Here is a 17124-nt window from a genome sequence, read left to right as displayed (position 1 = left end):
TAGGGTCAGAGATGGAGGGTAAATCTGCCACTTGTTCTTTCCTGGTGTGCCTGGAACCCACTAGACACTCAATTCATGTTTACATGAATGAACCAATCACAATAATGCCCTATCGCATCTGTAAAACCGAAGGGTGATTTTCCTGGGCTGGAAAGTTAAAGAAAGAAGAGAGAGCTGTGTACCTAGGGCTTAAGGGGCCTCAGGCTGGCACTGGAAACCAGGCGTTCTCATTTCCCTTTGGCATCACCCTGAACCGCTGTGCCTGGAGCTAGTGCGGGGCTGAAGAGGGGAGGAAATACATGTGAGGAAAATCAGAGGAGAGGGTCGGGAACAGATGTGGGCATAAAGGGAAGCCATCTGACATGAAAGAAACAAAATAGGAGTTCTGCAGTTGGAAGGACAAATCCTTCCACGTCGTCGGGGATGTGGGATTGGGGCGATTTTGCTCTCCCTTTGTTCTTTTCCTCTGCCTTCCACGTTTCCAGGGTATGTGATTGATGTCTGTCTTCTCTGTTAAGTTATTCCACCGTGAGGACAGAGCCGGTGGCAGTACCTGGCACGCAGCGGGCGCCCAGTACCTGCTGAGCAAACGAATGGATTCAGGGGCTGCTGTGTCCCCCTCACCCACCCCCCGCCCCCTATGTGTCCGCAGCGCCGGGCACGTAGTAGGCGCCCCCTAAACATCTGTACAGCAAATGATTTGCAAGTTTTCGGCGCAGAGCACGTGGAGTTTTGGAAACCAGGACAGCAAATGAGTGACTCGGAGACCACAAAAGCGATTCCGGCGCGTGCGAAAGGCGGCGGCTGGGCTACGGCGGAGGGAACAGCGCGGAGCGGTGCGCCCCGCGGGGAGCGCTGCCTGCGTGGCGCCCGAGGCGGGGGCGCGGGGGCCGCGCGCAGCACGTGCTCGTCTGGGAACCGGCCGGGCCCGGGCGGGCGCGCGTGTGCGCGTGGGGCGTGGGGTGTGTGCCCGCGCCGTGCCCCCCGCGTGTGCTGCCGGGCGGGCGCTGGCGTGAGTCACGGCGGGGCCAGCCTTTATAACGGCCCCGAGGCTCGCGGGAGCCGCCGCGCCCGTCAGCTTGCAGCTCTGCGCTCCACCCAGCGCGCCCCGGCCCCGAGCCCCCAACCGCCTCCGGCGGCCGCCCAGTCCCGAGGGCGCCATGAGAAGCCCGCGCTGCGCCCCACTCCTGCTCCTCCTGCTGCTGCCGCCGCTGCTGCTCACGCCCCGCGTCGGGGACGCCGCCGTGATCACCGGGGTAAGCGGCCCTGGCGCACCTGTCCGCCCCTGATGCGCGCCTGCGATGTGCCCAGGGGTCTTGGGACGGGGACCCTGAAGGGCAGGCTAGAGGCAAAGGGAGGGTCGCCCTGGGTGGGGACACCTGCCCCAGTCGCCCCTTGGTGCACTTGGGAAAATGCCCAGATCCAAAAGCAGCAGACGGCTGGGGACACTGGGCGCGTCCTGGAAGAAAAAGTGACAAGGATGTCGCCCACCACCTTTATTACCACCTTCTCCCGCTTACTTCTCCCTCATCACCCACAGCCTCACTCCTCGCATTTTTCTTCTGTTAGGCTGAAAGAAGTTTCTCTCTGAGTCTTCTCAAGTACTTTTGGAGGCGCTCCAGCGTCGAACCTTAAAATTTGACTGCCCCTTCCTGAAATGCAAAGGACCAAGACGAATTCCCCAAGTGCCCAGAGTCTTAATCCTACAATCAAAGAGTTTGCTCCCGATGCGTCCTCCGCAGAAACCCTTTGAAATCGCTTGGTCCAGGGCCATGTGAGCGCTTTGAAAAGCAATTGTGGGCGCTTCCTTCTGGGTTCCGGGGCTTTTCCCCGCCAGGGTCTTGAGGTCTCCCCATAAAAGTTTTAAATTTCTAATTCCTGGCAAAGCACCTCCAGTGCTCCAGCATAATGATGGAGTAGGTTGCTGTGTAGATGTTTAAACTTAGAGATGTCTTCGTCTTTTTTGTAAGCAGGAACTAGTTCGGTTCTCTCCCACTGCCAACAATTTTGTGTGGATCTGAAGAATTGGGTTTGCAGTACAATAGTAAATAGTCTGGTTTACATTAACAAGGCGAAACTGCTGTCATTTCCTGGTTGTTCAACATCTTTACTGTTTTTTTTAAGTGAGGAATTATTTCACACCTTCATTAAATTACTTCAAATATTTAAGTGCACATAATAGGATTTACATAATATGCCTATGTTTGAAATGATGATACCTAGATAATAAAATAACGTTTGACTTTAAAGGAAATGTCATTGTCTTGAGAAAATCAAGTCCTATTTTCTCTCTATTAGTTATTAGGTTTATAGAATTTTGGAAGTCCTTATGCTATGACAGCATTTGTATATATCCAACAGATTTTTAACTGTAAGCTCTGTGATATTTATTAGAAAACATATTTTTAAAAAAATTACTTGCATAGCTTTGCCAGTCCATGTGGTTGAAAAAAAGTTTTTGCAGGTCTTTCTAATACATGAGAATTGAAACATGATTGGATTTTTTTCTTCCTCTTCTCCTGCTGGCTCATTTAAAGTTTCTCCTAATCCTCTGAGCCCAAGATCCCTTTGCAATATAAGTATCTTTTTGTTCCATTCACAGGACAACACTATCTGAATAGATTTGCAATGGGTTAAGGATGAAGGGCATTAGGAAACAGCTGTCTAATTAAAAATATATAAACCTGTGCAACTCTTTGTAAATTTTGCAAGAACTGAAGCTTTTGTTACAAAATAAAATTTTATCACATTGGCTGTCTATCTGTTAGAGAGGCTTAGACTGGGCTTATTATATAGTTATGTATGCTGTTTTTGTTATTTTAAGTCAGTGTTACAAAAAGAGAATTTTTAAAATGTCTCTAAAGCAACAGGGCAATAAACTGCAGTTATGTCTCCATGACAGGAATCATCTGGATTCAAATGCAAAACTCAGTAACTTATCAAGATATATTGTATATAGCATGTTAAACATCCAGGTGATTGAATTTTAAAGAATTTTGGCTAGATGTTTGATTGTCTCATTAAAAAAAAAGCTCATGGGGCCTCAAAATTCAGGGTATTGAGCATCTGTTGAAATAAAATACTGGCTAAAACTTCCATCTTACATCTACAGTTTTTTGGGTAGTGTATGTAGGTATTTTGAAATTGATTTGTATGCCCACATAGATTTGTTAAAACTATATTGTAAAAGATAATTGACTAGACATCTTATTTATGGGATGCAATGGCTACATATACATGATTTCTGGCATGCAGATAAAAATTGGAAAGTTGAAACATTTATATATTGTCCTATAAAATCCAAACACCTCAAGATGAATCCAAAAACTCAAGGTGAAATTTTTACCTTTTATCCAGATACTTGTTTTAGAGAGACTGAGAAATAAATTCCAATGAGGGAAGTAAATGAACTTTAAAGTAAAATAGTTGGTTACTTTTAATGAGAAATAATGTTAAGAATGTGCCCATGTTTTTATGTCTTGAGAAGTTATGACTGTCCTCAAAACTAAGAATTTTGAAGGACAGTTTTAGTTGTTTCCACTAATTATACATTTAAATTTGTGCCTAAATGATAGACGTTTTAGTTTCTTACATATATAGTACAGGATGTTTTTATCTTATCACTAGCAAAACAGATTACTACGCATGGTTCAAACAAAGCATTCTATTTTTTGTTGGTTCTAGGAAAGAATAATCGTTCTTCAGATCCATTTTCATGCAAATAAATTTAGGCTTCATTATTTGTTTCTATTTAGTAGAGTTTCTATTTAGTAGAGTATGGAAATTCCTCTCTAGTTGTTTCATTCCATTGTTTCCTCCATTGTTTCATTGTATGTATTTACAACTTTTATATTGAAAGCAGGTGCCTTGAGTAATTACTATTGACAATTACACCTGTCACTTGCATTTCTTAAACTGATGGACCTTACAGGATTGTTAGCTGGTTTTGTAATGTGCATATATGTTTATCCTAAGCCAGTAATTTGCTCTTTGCAGCTTATTCACCTGAAGGAAGAGTAACATAAGGCAAGCATCTTGGTCTGTCCATTCTCAACCTATGAGACTTCTTTAAAGAGAAAATGGTGAAAAAGCAAGTCAGTGGTGTGAGAAACATCAAGTCTCATGAACCAAAATGCAAATATTTGAAAGGGAAAATGAGCACTTCTAAAATTTACATCAGTGCCTTTATGGCTCTGGAGTGTTTCATGCCAGATTTAGAGACTATTTAAATCTCTTTTTTAAAATTGGCCCCAATATATTCTGCAGTTAATAGTCATAAAATCTTGTGATTCGATTTATGTAGTTCCTAATGGCCATGTGTAGTGTAAGACTAATATAGTCTTGTTCTTCAAGTTCAAAGCCAATTCAGCCATAAAGCGCTGGAAAACGAGAGCTGATTTCATTTTTTAAAAAAATCTTATGTTTATTTAAGATTTTCATAATCCAGGGGCTAGAATTTAGCCCAATTTCAAAAAATAAGAAATAGCTATTCTGATCAGATTGTATTGTAGATATATACAAGTAAATGAAGGTTATCATTTTTAAAAATATATGTGATTATTAAAGTTGAAGTGTGTAGATATTTAAAGGGCATTTTCACTGCCAGTTTTATATTTCCTTAGCCTGAGTCTTTCCTGTTATCCATATTTATCTGTTTGTTTATTACATTTCAGGCTTGTGACAAGGACTCCCAATGTGGTGGAGGCATGTGCTGTGCTGTCAGTATCTGGGTTAAGAGCATAAGGATTTGCACACCTATGGGCAAACTGGGAGACAGCTGCCATCCACTGACTCGTAAAGTTAGTATATATATATATATTTGTATTCATGGTGGTTCTACTGTGATAACTGTGAGCAAGGTCTGTATGACATGAAGGACCGGGTAATGTACTTGACAAACAAATGAATATTGGATGTTAGCAAGGATAACAGTGGAAAACTACCCCCTCTCCTCTCCCCTTTCATTTCAAAGAATTGTATCCTCTGTCTTTCTTATTCTAGTGATAATTTTCATGTCATTGCTCTCATAGTGTTAGAAGCATTTTACCAATATAATTTCCAACACATGAATTTGCTTAAAATTTGTTTAGAACAAAAATATATATTATACTTTAGTATGCATCTTTGCAGAAATTGGAGTATAGAAGTTCTTGAAAAGACTGCTTTTAATATTAGATCCAGTGATAGGGCATAAGCTCTGTGTTTTGGGTTTTTTTTAAGAAAATCAATTATGCAATTACTCTTGTATGTTAGTTTTCTATATTTCTTGTATTCTATATTTTGACTCTACCTACAGGATACATTGTTCACAATTTTAGAGATTGATGATATTTAATTTTCCAACTTGCTGTATTATCTGTCAACTCAATATCACAGTGACCTAAACAACACTTTTGAAAAGTTATTAACAGTAATGCCATGATCATAGGATGGCAGGATTGGACAGGGCTTGAGAGGTTGTGTCCCCAAGGGTTGCAGACCTACCTGTCTACAGGGATCGGGAAGGTTTACGTTATATGAGGAAGCGGGTGGGTGGGAGGCAGAAGGCATGTGGAACTGGAGAGTTCTTGGCCTTCTGATTAAAAACCTTTGAAATGCAGTGAGGCCTCAGCAGAGCCCCCCAGGAATGCCAGGTTGCATTGCCTTCCTCTGGTTCCACCTCCGCATTTTTCCCATCAGTAAAGTGCCTCCAGAGGCATTGCAAGTCCTAGGCCAGGTGGTTTGCGAGAGGCAGAGCTCAGTCTCTTCAGAGTGTTCTTTCTACACATTGTATACTTTCTTTTAAAAACAAGTAGAATGTTTTCAAAGCAAACCAAATTCCATTTTCTGTGTTATTTTTTCACATGTGATTTAGGGTTTTAAAATGTAATCCAGCCAAACATCTTTCCTGTACTCCACAGTCCCAGAGAATTGTTAATATTTTGACCTCCTCGGAGTGAACAGAATGAAAGAAATTGTGGCCCCTTGACCCAGGTTTAGCTCTGCAAGCCGTAGTGTGGATTCCAGTTGTTTGGGCCTATCTAAAGACTGAATTTGCTTTTGGCTTTCCTGTGGTTGCCTTGTGAAATGCTTCCTGTTACGTTTAAACCATCCCTCCTGTGGTTTTACCATGCAAGACTGCACTGTCATTTAAAAACACGACATGCATTGTTTATTCTTGGACAGAAGAGGTTTAAAGTGTTAGTTGTGTGTCTCAATGCCAAACTTCCCTAGAAGAGGGGCCACTGGCCCAGCTGCCTTTAGCATTGATTTTGTTATTTTCAACACCCTTATTGAATTATGAGTTATCTTTTGTACACTTAAGTCATTGTCTCTGAAACATTTACTCTTAACTTTCTCCTTTAAGAATTACGTTGTTTTTGGCTGTGCATAGTGGCTCACACTGTAATCTCAGCAATTTGGGAGTCTGAGGCAGGCAGTTTGCTTGAGCCCAGGAATTTGAGACCAGCCTGGGCAACATAGTGAGACCCCGTCTCTATAGAAACATTTTTTAACATTAGCTGGGCATGGTGGCACATACCTGTAGTCCTAGTTACCAGGAAGGCTGAGATGGCGGGCCGGGGGGGATCAGTTGAGTCCAGGATTTTCAGGCTGCAGTGAACATGATTGTACCACTGCACTCCAGCCTGGGTGACAGAGCAAGACTCTGTCTGGAAAAAGAAAAATTGTGTTGTTTTTATACAGTATTAGTATAGCTTCATATGCCCTAGATATTAGAATCACATAGCCTGTTTACTAAAACAAGGGAAAAGTGACACTTCCCGTGGAACTATGTTTGTGTTAATAACAATCATAATTGCACCTTGTTAAATACTGTGACATACCAGATCATCTATATTAAATGTTGTATATGTACTTCTTATTTAATACAACAAGCCTATACACAACATTAAGCCTCAGAGGGGTTCAGCAACACAGGCCGTGAGTAAACAAGAGACACTCAACTTCTCTCTTTGTGACACTCTATGTGGTCTTAATCATTATACGCTTCTACCTCCATGAAAGCAGTCATTGGGTTTAATTTGAACACTTTTTAGTCCAATTAACCGAAACTGGTTTGTTTGGATAATAGAGACAAAATGATCACTGGAATGAGTGATAACAGTTCAGACTGGGAATTTGTGCCATCCGACAGTTTTGAGTGTTCCAGTCCTCTGCAATATTTAAAAGAGAACCGAATTCTTTTTCCCCAGTTCCTAGATAACTTCAATTTCAGGTTTAGTCCAAGATTAATTTTGAAAGTAAACAAATGCAGTCTTCTTTCATAAGCCTGGCTACATCTCTTTGGTTTTGTTTTTATCATGGATCCAATAATGAAATCTTTAAATAACAGAGTATGGTTTTCAGATGCTCACTTGAAATGTATTTCTGGAATTTTATTTTCTAACTTTTCATATTGGTTGCTTTTTTGTCTTCAAATACATTTTCAAAGGTTATTTTGATGACCTATTTTAAGAGTAGGTCCCAGAGTTGCTACTTGTTCCAGATGAAATTTACCTATTGTAGAAAAAAAATCTAGTTTCTTCCAGAATATCTCTCAGCTGTGTAGTCTTTTCAAAACAACTCAAGAAAAAAAAGTCTTTCCTCAATACATTCTGATGAACATTATGTACAGTATTCAATTATGCTCTGAAGTTTAATGGCTCATTAGTAGACAGTAAAAATGTAGACACTATATAGATTTTTTTTTTTTTCATTTTGTTTCAGCTTAGTCATTAGCCACCAAAAATCTGTTTATTTGGGTCAAGTGAACAGTATTTGATGAATGAAACTGAGAACCATAGGTAGGAGTTGATAGCTACCGAGGTCAGTTTACTGTTTTATTTAGGATGTACCAATTAACTTGTAGAGTTTACAGTCCCTGATAGGCTATTGTTTTATAATTATGTAGTTTTGAACTTTATATTTGATAATTTTAATATATAATAAAATATATGAGTTCACCTAGGAAACACAGTATGCATATTTTCTGAACACATTTTAAAGCAAATAATAGTTTTAACAGGTATTTTTCTCAAAATTTTTTTTTTTTTTTTTTTTTTTTTTTTTTTTTTTTTTGAGATGGAGTCTCGCTCTGTCACCTACACTGGAGTACAGTGGCGTGATCTCGGCTCACTGCAAGCTTTGCCTCCTGGGTTCACACCGTTCTCTCACCTCAGCCTCCCGAGTACCTGGGACTACAGGTGCCTGCCACCATGCCCGGCTAATTTTTTTTTTTTGTATTTTTAGTAGAGACAGGGTTTCACTGTATTAGCCAGGATGGTCTCAATCTCCTGACTTTGTGATCCACCCGCCTTGGCCTCCCAAAGTGCTGGGATTACAGGTGCATTTTTCACAATTTTTTAACAGTTAAGAATGACTTACTGAATCATGTCTATAGAAGAAACTTTCTGTTTAAAAAAAAAAAAAAAGTTTCTATTAATGCCTATACTTTCCAAAGTTTACATAGAAGATTAGCCATTTTCTTCCCATTTTGACTAATGTTTAGGTTTGAAAGCTTTGAACGCTTTTTAGTGTTCAATAATTATGTGATTAATACTTTAATTTTTACTGCTTGTTGTTTTCTGAATTTGTTCAGTTTAAACAACTATGTTTCCTTCAAACAATCTTGTTTTAAATTTTGCTGCACTTTTTATGTGAACGTTTTTAGCACCAGGATTTTTTAAAAACTTCACTTTAAAAGTTAACCAATGTATTTTCCTTTTCTGAAGGAAAAAATTCAAATAAAAACCTGGTACTTTTTTTTTTTAGCTTAATATTTTAAAAATTATTAGTGGTTTCTATTTTAGAACCAGCCTATGACAAAACATTGTAAACATAATTATAATTTCAGAATATGAAGTTATTAAAATTTTAATATATTTTTAAAGTAAAAAATTTTTAAAACACGAAAATATAACTAATGCAACTAAAAATTTGCAAAAGATGGGGAAGAAAGCATAATATGCTAATTTTCTCATCTTTCCTATCACAATGTCAAGAGCGACTGTCTACTATTATTTCTTGGGATAGCATCATAGCTGTGTTTTATAGGTTCAATTCAGCAAAAAGACTTATAAGACAGAAATAGGCTTTAGTCTAATACAGCTTTTTCTCAACTTTGGTACTACATACCCTTTGCCCAGTTTCTCCCAGTGGTGACATCTTGCAAAACTATAGTACAATATTACAAGCAGGATATTGACGTTGATACAGTTAAGGCACAAAACATTTCCACACTATAAGGATCCCTCATTTTGCCCTTTTATAAGTGCTAATTTCTCTTTAAAAGTACTATAAAAGAATAAAAATCATGCTTTCTCAAAGTGCTGGATGTTCTGCCTCGGTAACTTCTAGAATTTGCTGTTTGGAATTCTAGGCTATTGGAAACTTTGTATTGAGTGTTGGTTGATTCTAAAGTAAACCATGAAGTTTGGACTAAGGGGTTCCGGTGTGCATCTTCTGTAAGCACTTTCTCATGCATTTGTGATTATGAGACACGCCTGTTAGCTTTGTCACTCAGTGTCTGTAAATCTAGAAGTGAATGGGCCAGTCAAGAAATTGACAAGCATCTACTGAATGTATAATATCAGAAATCATGGCCTTTGGCCAGGCATAGTGGCTTATGCCTGTAACCCCCAGACTTTGGGAGGCTGAGATGGGCAGATCACTCGAGGCCAGGAGTTCAAGACCAACCTGGGCAATATGGCAAAACCCTGTCTCTACTAACAATACAAAAATTAGCTGGGCGTGGGTGCACGTTCCTGTAGTCCCAGCTACTTGGAAGGCTGAGGTGCGAGAATCTCTGGAACCTGGGAGGTGGAGGCTACAGTGAGCTGAGATCACACCATTGCTCTCCAGTCTAGGCGCAACAACAGAGCAAGACTCTGACTCAAAAAGAAAGAAAAAAGAAGAGAAGAGAAGAGAGAAAAGGAATCATGGTTTTTGTCATTAGTAGCTCACAGATCTGAGTGAACTGAGTTTGAATGAGAAAAAAGCACCTCAGTATCAAGGACCCTGCAGTTCAGTGTAATCATTATGTTACGGTCAGTGGAGGCAGATCCAGATTGATGTTCATACGGTCTTGGTGTCCTTGATTTAAAGATTACAAAGTATTTTTTGAAAGTTTCACAAAAACAGATGACCTCGTGAACACACTACCAGGGTCCCTCCTAGGTCCTGGACTAGAGGTCTAAACATGAGAGGGGCTTTGGCCTCTTGGGCTTCATGGTGAGTCCATCTCTGAGTTTGGTGATGTGAGTTACGTTTTGCCTTCTCGGAGCTGGGCAGGGTAGTGAGGGGAGTCTCGGGATCTGAGACGGTCATCTCACTTCTGTGCTTTGGGGAGTTTCTAGTCTCTGTGGGGCATTGCAGGGCATGTGATTGGCACATAGCAAGTATTTCCTGAGTGTTTTCTGTGTACAAGACTAAGAGCTATATGCTCATTGAGTAAAACGGATATGGTCCCCTCTTTAGAGAGTCTGGGGTCTGGCCTTGGTGGTGTTTGAGAAGAGAGCAAAATCTGGAAGAAAGCAGGACTGTGTTTGACTATGAGCATTGTCCCCTCCTAGCTGAGTAACCTCAGTCCAGGACCTTTGCTTCACCTCAAAAGGAAGTCACTTACCTCTATCTCAGACAAAGCAAAAATCTGGTGCTGAGGTTTGGGATGACATTCATAAATGATGCCTTCTGAGAACTGACCCATGGCACACAGTCCACGTGATTTTTCTTTTCTACCAGGCCCAAGGTACTGCCCACCCCATGTGACAGGCCAGAGAGTGATCATAGTGTCATGATGCAGAAAGCAGAAGGCTGTGAGCACCCGTAAGCAGCTGAAACAATTTTACTGGTGTTCTGTCTTGTATCATTAAGAGGGAAGCGCCACAATGATGTACACCTTCACCTGTTTTGCTCATCGTTGTATGCTCAGCACTTAAGATAGGGCCTGGTAGGTAGGTGGCACTCAGTATTTGTCGAATGGGTGAGTGAAAGAAACATACTTGGTGATCTCCGTTTATAACAGTTTAATATACTCATTATAGGTGTATTTCACTGACACACTTCAGGCTCCTTTTACTTGGATATTGCTCTCTATATCTGTTTTTCTCAGCCTCAGCACTATTGACATCTTGTGCCAGATAATTCTTTGTTGTAGGGGTTATCCTGTGCATTGTAAAATGTTTAGCAACATCCTTGGCCTCTACCCACTAGATGCCTAGAGCATCCCCCTCCCTGCCCTTAGTTGTGACAAATGAAGACATTTGCAGACATTGCCAAATGTCCCCTGGGGACACAATCATCCCTAGTTGAGAATCACTAGCCCATGCACCAGTTTTAGACTTGGCAGAAAGGAAACTTAAGGTCTCAGGGTCAGAATGGGCTATAAAGGTAATTGATGATCACTTCTCATGCTATCCACTTATAGTTGTCTAAGCCAGTCCAGCTGTACTCACCTCCTCTGATGTGTTCTTGGTGGCAGCAAAAGAGCCAGCCCTCAGCGTTCCCTTTGACACACAGTGACAGAACCATTCTGAGCACAAGTCTATATTAATCCAGTGGTGAACATGTCTGCATGTAGATGCTGTCATTAGAACCTGGGAAGTCATGACACAGCAGAAGGACAGAGGAACTGGGAAGGCTTGGCTGTATCTTGCTCTGCCAGTTCACTACATACATACCCTGCCCTCCCATTGCCTCTTTTTCTTCCCTTTGTATTTATTGATCTCAATCATCTCCCTGGCCCTTCCAGAACAATTTTGGAAATGGAAGGCAGGAAAGAAGAAAGAGGAAGAGAAGAAAAAGGAAAAAGGAGGTAAGAAGAATGCAAGTGTGGTACCACTGAAAGACATGCCCAGAAGAATTAGCCTTTACATTGTTGGACTACCATAGAGTTGGGTCTGTCCTATCAGTTCAGCGCTGATATAAGGTTGGAATGGTTCTGCCACTGTCTGTAGACAGCTTTGGTAATCTGTATCGGTATCTATATGATATATACAAAGAAATCTATCTGGAAGGCATCTAAAAGATGCATTTCAGCTTTTCTCATAAGGACAGATCATTGATGTGGTGTGGCCTCTTTTGGTGGAACAGAATAAGAAATACACTAGAATGATGTTGAATAAAGCATTTGAGTTTGGAAGCAGGAAGAACACATCCTCTGCCATGTTTAAACTATGGAAACATCTCTGAGACATGAGTCTGTAGTCACTCGTCTCTCTCACGTTAGCCTGAATCAGAGTCACTTGCCATCTGATTTCACAGACGCTCCAGGCCTGGATTAAACTTTCTCCATATAACTTGTAAGACAGGCAGATTCTCAGGAAGGTGCTATTCCTTAGGGGAGGGAAAATAACATTTGCTGTCTTTATTCTGGAAAGCATACATATTTGGAGTGTACACCATTTGCCGCTGGCACAGACAACCACCATGCTTGCTGTCGGTTGACCCTCCTCAACCCAGCTTGGCTGGTGACATGGGCTGGGTTCTTAGAGTGGCTCTCAAATGAAGCAGACCTTTCACTGCTACGTGGTTTGTTCCATTTATGCAAATTGAGCTTGCCTTCTTCCCTGATTTTCCTCTGTTCCTTTTAAAGTTTTTTCCCAGCATTTTGACTCCTGGCATCTGTGTGCACATGTATGAATTTATATATTGCTCATTGATGGTGAGTTTATATTTGCTTATTGCATAGACATGGTCATGCCCATGATACCAGGTTCAAGCTTAAGGAGCTTCAGTGATAGGATACCATAAAAAGAAATAAATGAGAAAAAGTGAAAGGCAGTGCAGCTTGAGGACTAAAAGCTTGGTCTCTTGGGCCCACTCACTGCTGGCCAAACTTCAAGTTTTAGATAAGTGCCCTTGGCTAATATACCAGTCTCTCTTTGCCTCATTCTCTCATCTGTAAAACGGATACAATTAAAGTGCTTGCCATCTTTACAAGGTGATTGTAACAATGGGAAAGGATAACATATAAAAACTACTGAGCAGGCCGGGTGTGGTAACTCACACCTGTAATCCCAGCAGTTTGAGAGGCTGAGGCAGGCAGCTCACTTGAGGTTGGTAGTTCGAGACCCACCTGGCCAACATGGTGAAACCCTGTTTCTACTAAAGACTACAAAAATTAGCTGGCCGTGGTGGCATGCACCTGTAGTCCCAGCTACTCGGGAGCCTGAGGCAGAAGAATCACTTGAGCACAGGAGGCAGAGGTTGCAGTGAGCCAAAATTGTGCCACTGCCCTCCAGCCTGGGTGACAGAGCAAGACTCTGTCTCAAAAGTAATAAATAATAAATAAATAAAAAGTACTGAGCATATTGCCTAATGGGTAGTTAACGCTCAGTAAACACTAGTTGTTATTTAAATAGCTATCTCAAGAATGGTTTGGTGTGTTTGTTTTTGAAACCTTTCCAGCTCTGACTCCGTTTTCTTTTTTATTTAGGTTCCATTTTTTGGGCGGAGGATGCATCACACTTGCCCATGTCTGCCAGGCTTGGCCTGTTTACGGACTTCATTTAACCGATTTATTTGTTTAGCCCGAAAGTAATCGCTTTAGAGTAGAAACCAAATGTGAATAGCCACATCTTATCTGTAAAGTCTTACTTGTGATTGTGCCAAACAAAAAATGTGCCAGAAAGAAATGCTCTTGCTTCCTCAACTTTCCAAGTAACTTTTTTATCTTTGATTTTTAAATGATTTTTTTTTTTTTTTTTTATCGAACGGGAATTTTACTTTTGGATAGAAATATAATGTGTAAGGCATTGTGGAACTGGTTCTCATTTCCCTGTTTGTGTTTTGGTTTGGTTTGGCTTTTTTCTTAAATGTCAAAAACATACCCATTTTCACAAAAATGAGGAAAATAAGAATTTGATATTTTGTTAGAGAAACTTTTTTTTTCCTCACCATCCCAAGCCCCATTCGTGCCCTGCCACACATACATACATACAAACAACTCTTGGTCCCTTGCGTCTTCCACCTCAAAGGATTTCAAGGCCCTTACCTTACTTTATTTTTCTCCATTTCTCTTCCCTGCCCTTGCATTTTAAAGTGGTGGGTTTATCTCTTTGAGTTTGATGGCAGAATCGCTGATGGGAATCCAGCTTTTTGCCGGCTATTTAAATAGTAAAAAGAGTTTATATGTGAACTTGACACTCCAAACTCCTCTCATGACGTGGACGCTGGGAGTGCTGCCGGACCCTTCCTAAACCTGTCACTCAAAAGGACTTCGGCTCTGCTATTGGGCTGGTGTGTGGACAGAAGGAATGGAAAGCTAAATTAATTTAGTCCAGATTTCTAGATTTGGGTTTTTCTAAAAATAAAAGATTATGTTTACTTCTTTTTCTTTTTATCAAGTTTTTTTCTTAGTCTCCTACTTAGAGATATTCTAGAAAATGTCACTTGAAGAGGAAGCATTTATTTTAATCTGGCACAACACTGACTACCATTTTTAAATCTGTATTAAGTTGTAATTTAAACCTTGTTTGTAACCAAAAGGTCGATTGTAATGGATTGCCGTTTGTACCTGTATCAATATTGCTGTGTAAAAATTCTGTATCAGAATAATGACAGTACTGTATATCATTTGATTTATTTTAATAGTATATCCTTATTTTTGTCACGGGTGTTGTCAGTTTTTATTATAAGCAGATTTCTAAATAGGCTATGTCCCAACATGATAAAGACCCCAAGGTTGGTAAAATAGCCCCAGAGATATGTGCATTTTCATCTTACGTACAGCAGAGTTCTGTCTGCATGGATTTTAAGGTAGTTCAAAAAATAAATAATGTGTACATCAGTGGTGTTTTGGAGTGTGAAGGAAAAGGATGCCATGCAAAACTGATGGTAATCAGGAATGGACTCATGGGACTTAAGTGTATTGACTTGGCAAAGAGTGATGGGAGTGTGTGTCTCGGGTGGTTAGGCAGGGTGCTAGGTGCTACCACATGGTGATGCCAATGTAGGCTAGCCTTGAAAACCCACCAAGTATTGTAAATGGTTTCAACGTCGCAAGTAAACAGTTTATGAAATGTGTTCAACTGACTAAACTTGCCCATGCCAACCCACCAACCATTTCCAAACACAGAAACTGTCCATTTTGTAGTTACTGACTCAGCCAGGGCTTATGATTGCACATTGTATGTAATTTTACCCCTTGAGCTAATGTGTCCCATAAATGTATGGGATTTTGCTGTGCTAATTACCAAACTTGATCAGAAAAGTATTATTTTTGGTTGTTTAGTTTGTGTTCAAGAAACATTCCTCTGCAAGTTTCCTGAAGAAAATTCAACTTCAACAAGGGAAATTATGAGTAAAGAAACGCACTCTGGCAATTTTGTTGTTTGTTTTCATATAATATTCAAGACTTTCGAGGCTACGTTGGCCAGGTGCAGTGGCTCACACCTGTAATCCCAGCACTTGGGGAGGCCAAGGCGAGAGGATCGTTTGAACTCGGGAGTTTGAAACCAGCTTGGGCAACATGGAGAAACCCCATCTCTACAAAAAAAAAAGAAAAAAAGAAAAATTGGCTGGGCACAGTGGCATGCACCGTTAGTCCCAGCTACCCTGGAGGCTGAGGTGGGAGGATCACTTGAGCTTGGGAGGTCAAGGCTGCAGTGAACCATAATATTGTGTTACTGCACTCCAGCCTGGGTGGCAGAGCAAGACCCTGTATTTAAAAAAAAAAAAAAAAAAAAAAAAAAAAGGCTTTAATGTTGTTTCTTCCAGTTCCTAGGATCGTCTCACACACTTGCTGGGACTTCATAGGCCAGAATTTCCACAAAGTAAGGCAAGATGAAAATTTACACAAGAAAACCTAAATCCACAGTCTACTTTGAAAATATCATGAATGAATTCCCTTCATTCTAAGGTAGACAGAAATCTTATGCTAGAAGATGATGCCAAACCCTATTGGACCTTCAGATTTCTTTGCGAACACTGACTTTCGTGAAAACTGTCATTTCTGACTTTATTCTGCCTTTTATCAAAAGAAACATTTTTTTTTTAACCATAGAAAAGCTTATGCCAAAACTATTTCCTGTAAACCCTCCTATCTCACTGAGAACCTTCATTCTTCTCAGTATTTCCATGTAGTTCTTTTGTTAGAGCCTTTTATAAAGTCAGTTCAGTGATTGATCAAACACATAACCCGATTTTCCTCTTCATTGGTTTCAATATTAGAAATCTCATCCCACCCTTTTCTAGCTTCATTTTTAGAAGGTTAAAGGTGGGGGCCATTTTAATTTTAAAAGCCGGACACTTCTGGTATTCAGTAAGGGTCCCTGTGCAATTCACCGACAACCTTTTATGGTGTTTCCATCTCCGTGTTGCTATGTCTTTCTGATAATATCCTCGGAATTAGTATTTCATCCTCGGATATCTTCCCCAGAGTTGTTAATTCTCAGTACTTACTTTTGTGTTAAAGAGAACTCAGTTTCTTCCAGCATTTTCACAAATTTTAATTGACAACAATTGTATTTATTTATGGTATACAGCATGATGTTTTGAAATATGGATGCATTGTGGAATGCTAAATTGAGCTAATTAATGTATGGACTACCTCACACATCTTTTTTTTGCATTGAGAACAATTAATATCTCTCTTAGTGATTTTCAAGTATACAATATTAACTACAGTCACTGTGTTGTATGATGGATCTTCGTTCCAGGATTTTTTAATGTATTTCAAAGATGACAGTCTGTAACAACATGATCTTTAAATAAACTTTATTATCCCCCACCATATATATATATACATATATATATATGTATATATATATGCATATGTGTATATATTTTTAGGGTACTTTCAGAGTACACATTTCCCAAAATTAGAGATGCAATTATGATGCTGTTCTTGAAGTATGGTTCCCATTTTTTCCATCACCCACCACTCTGAAAAATTTTGATTTGATTTTTATAGGATGAGGCCTAAGTGTTGGGATTTTTTTTTTAAAGCTCCCTAATTAATTTCAAGGTGCATCCATAGTTGAGTGCCGCTGAGAACCAATAGAGGACTGTACTCCTATAGAAAGGTTACTGGTACCCAGTAACTCTATTTGATGAGACACCTTTCTAGTTGAATTAGAAATGAGGATAGTAGCTGAGTGTCTTTGATTTTCTCCACCCTCAAAAGTTCCTGTGGTCCTCAGTACC

General features: G+C 40.1%; 1 protein-coding gene across 2 annotated transcripts; it reads left to right on the top strand.

Annotated features, from left to right (window-relative positions):
• The first annotated feature begins 712 nt into the window (after positions 1-712).
• PROK2 (prokineticin 2) lies at positions 713-14590 on the top strand. Of its 2 annotated transcripts, XM_030918951.1 has the most exons (4): positions 713-1256; positions 4674-4799; positions 11729-11791; positions 13415-14590. In XM_030918951.1, exons 1-4 carry the CDS (start codon positions 1161-1163, stop codon positions 13517-13519), a joined length of 390 nt encoding a protein of 129 aa, XP_030774811.1. In that variant the 5' UTR covers positions 713-1160; the 3' UTR covers positions 13520-14590. The 2 variants fall into 2 exon arrangements, with proteins under 2 accessions (XP_030774811.1, XP_030774871.1); XM_030919011.1 differs by lacking the exon at positions 11729-11791 and having other exon boundaries at positions 805-1256.
• Positions 14591-17124: the final 2534 nt, after the last annotated feature.

This window comes from Rhinopithecus roxellana, chromosome 1 (genome assembly GCF_007565055.1).
Source record: "Rhinopithecus roxellana isolate Shanxi Qingling chromosome 1, ASM756505v1, whole genome shotgun sequence".
Lineage (NCBI taxonomy): Eukaryota > Metazoa > Chordata > Mammalia > Primates > Cercopithecidae > Rhinopithecus > Rhinopithecus roxellana.
Note: the sequence above shows the minus strand (reverse complement) of the source record. Positions and strands in the feature narration are given on the sequence as shown.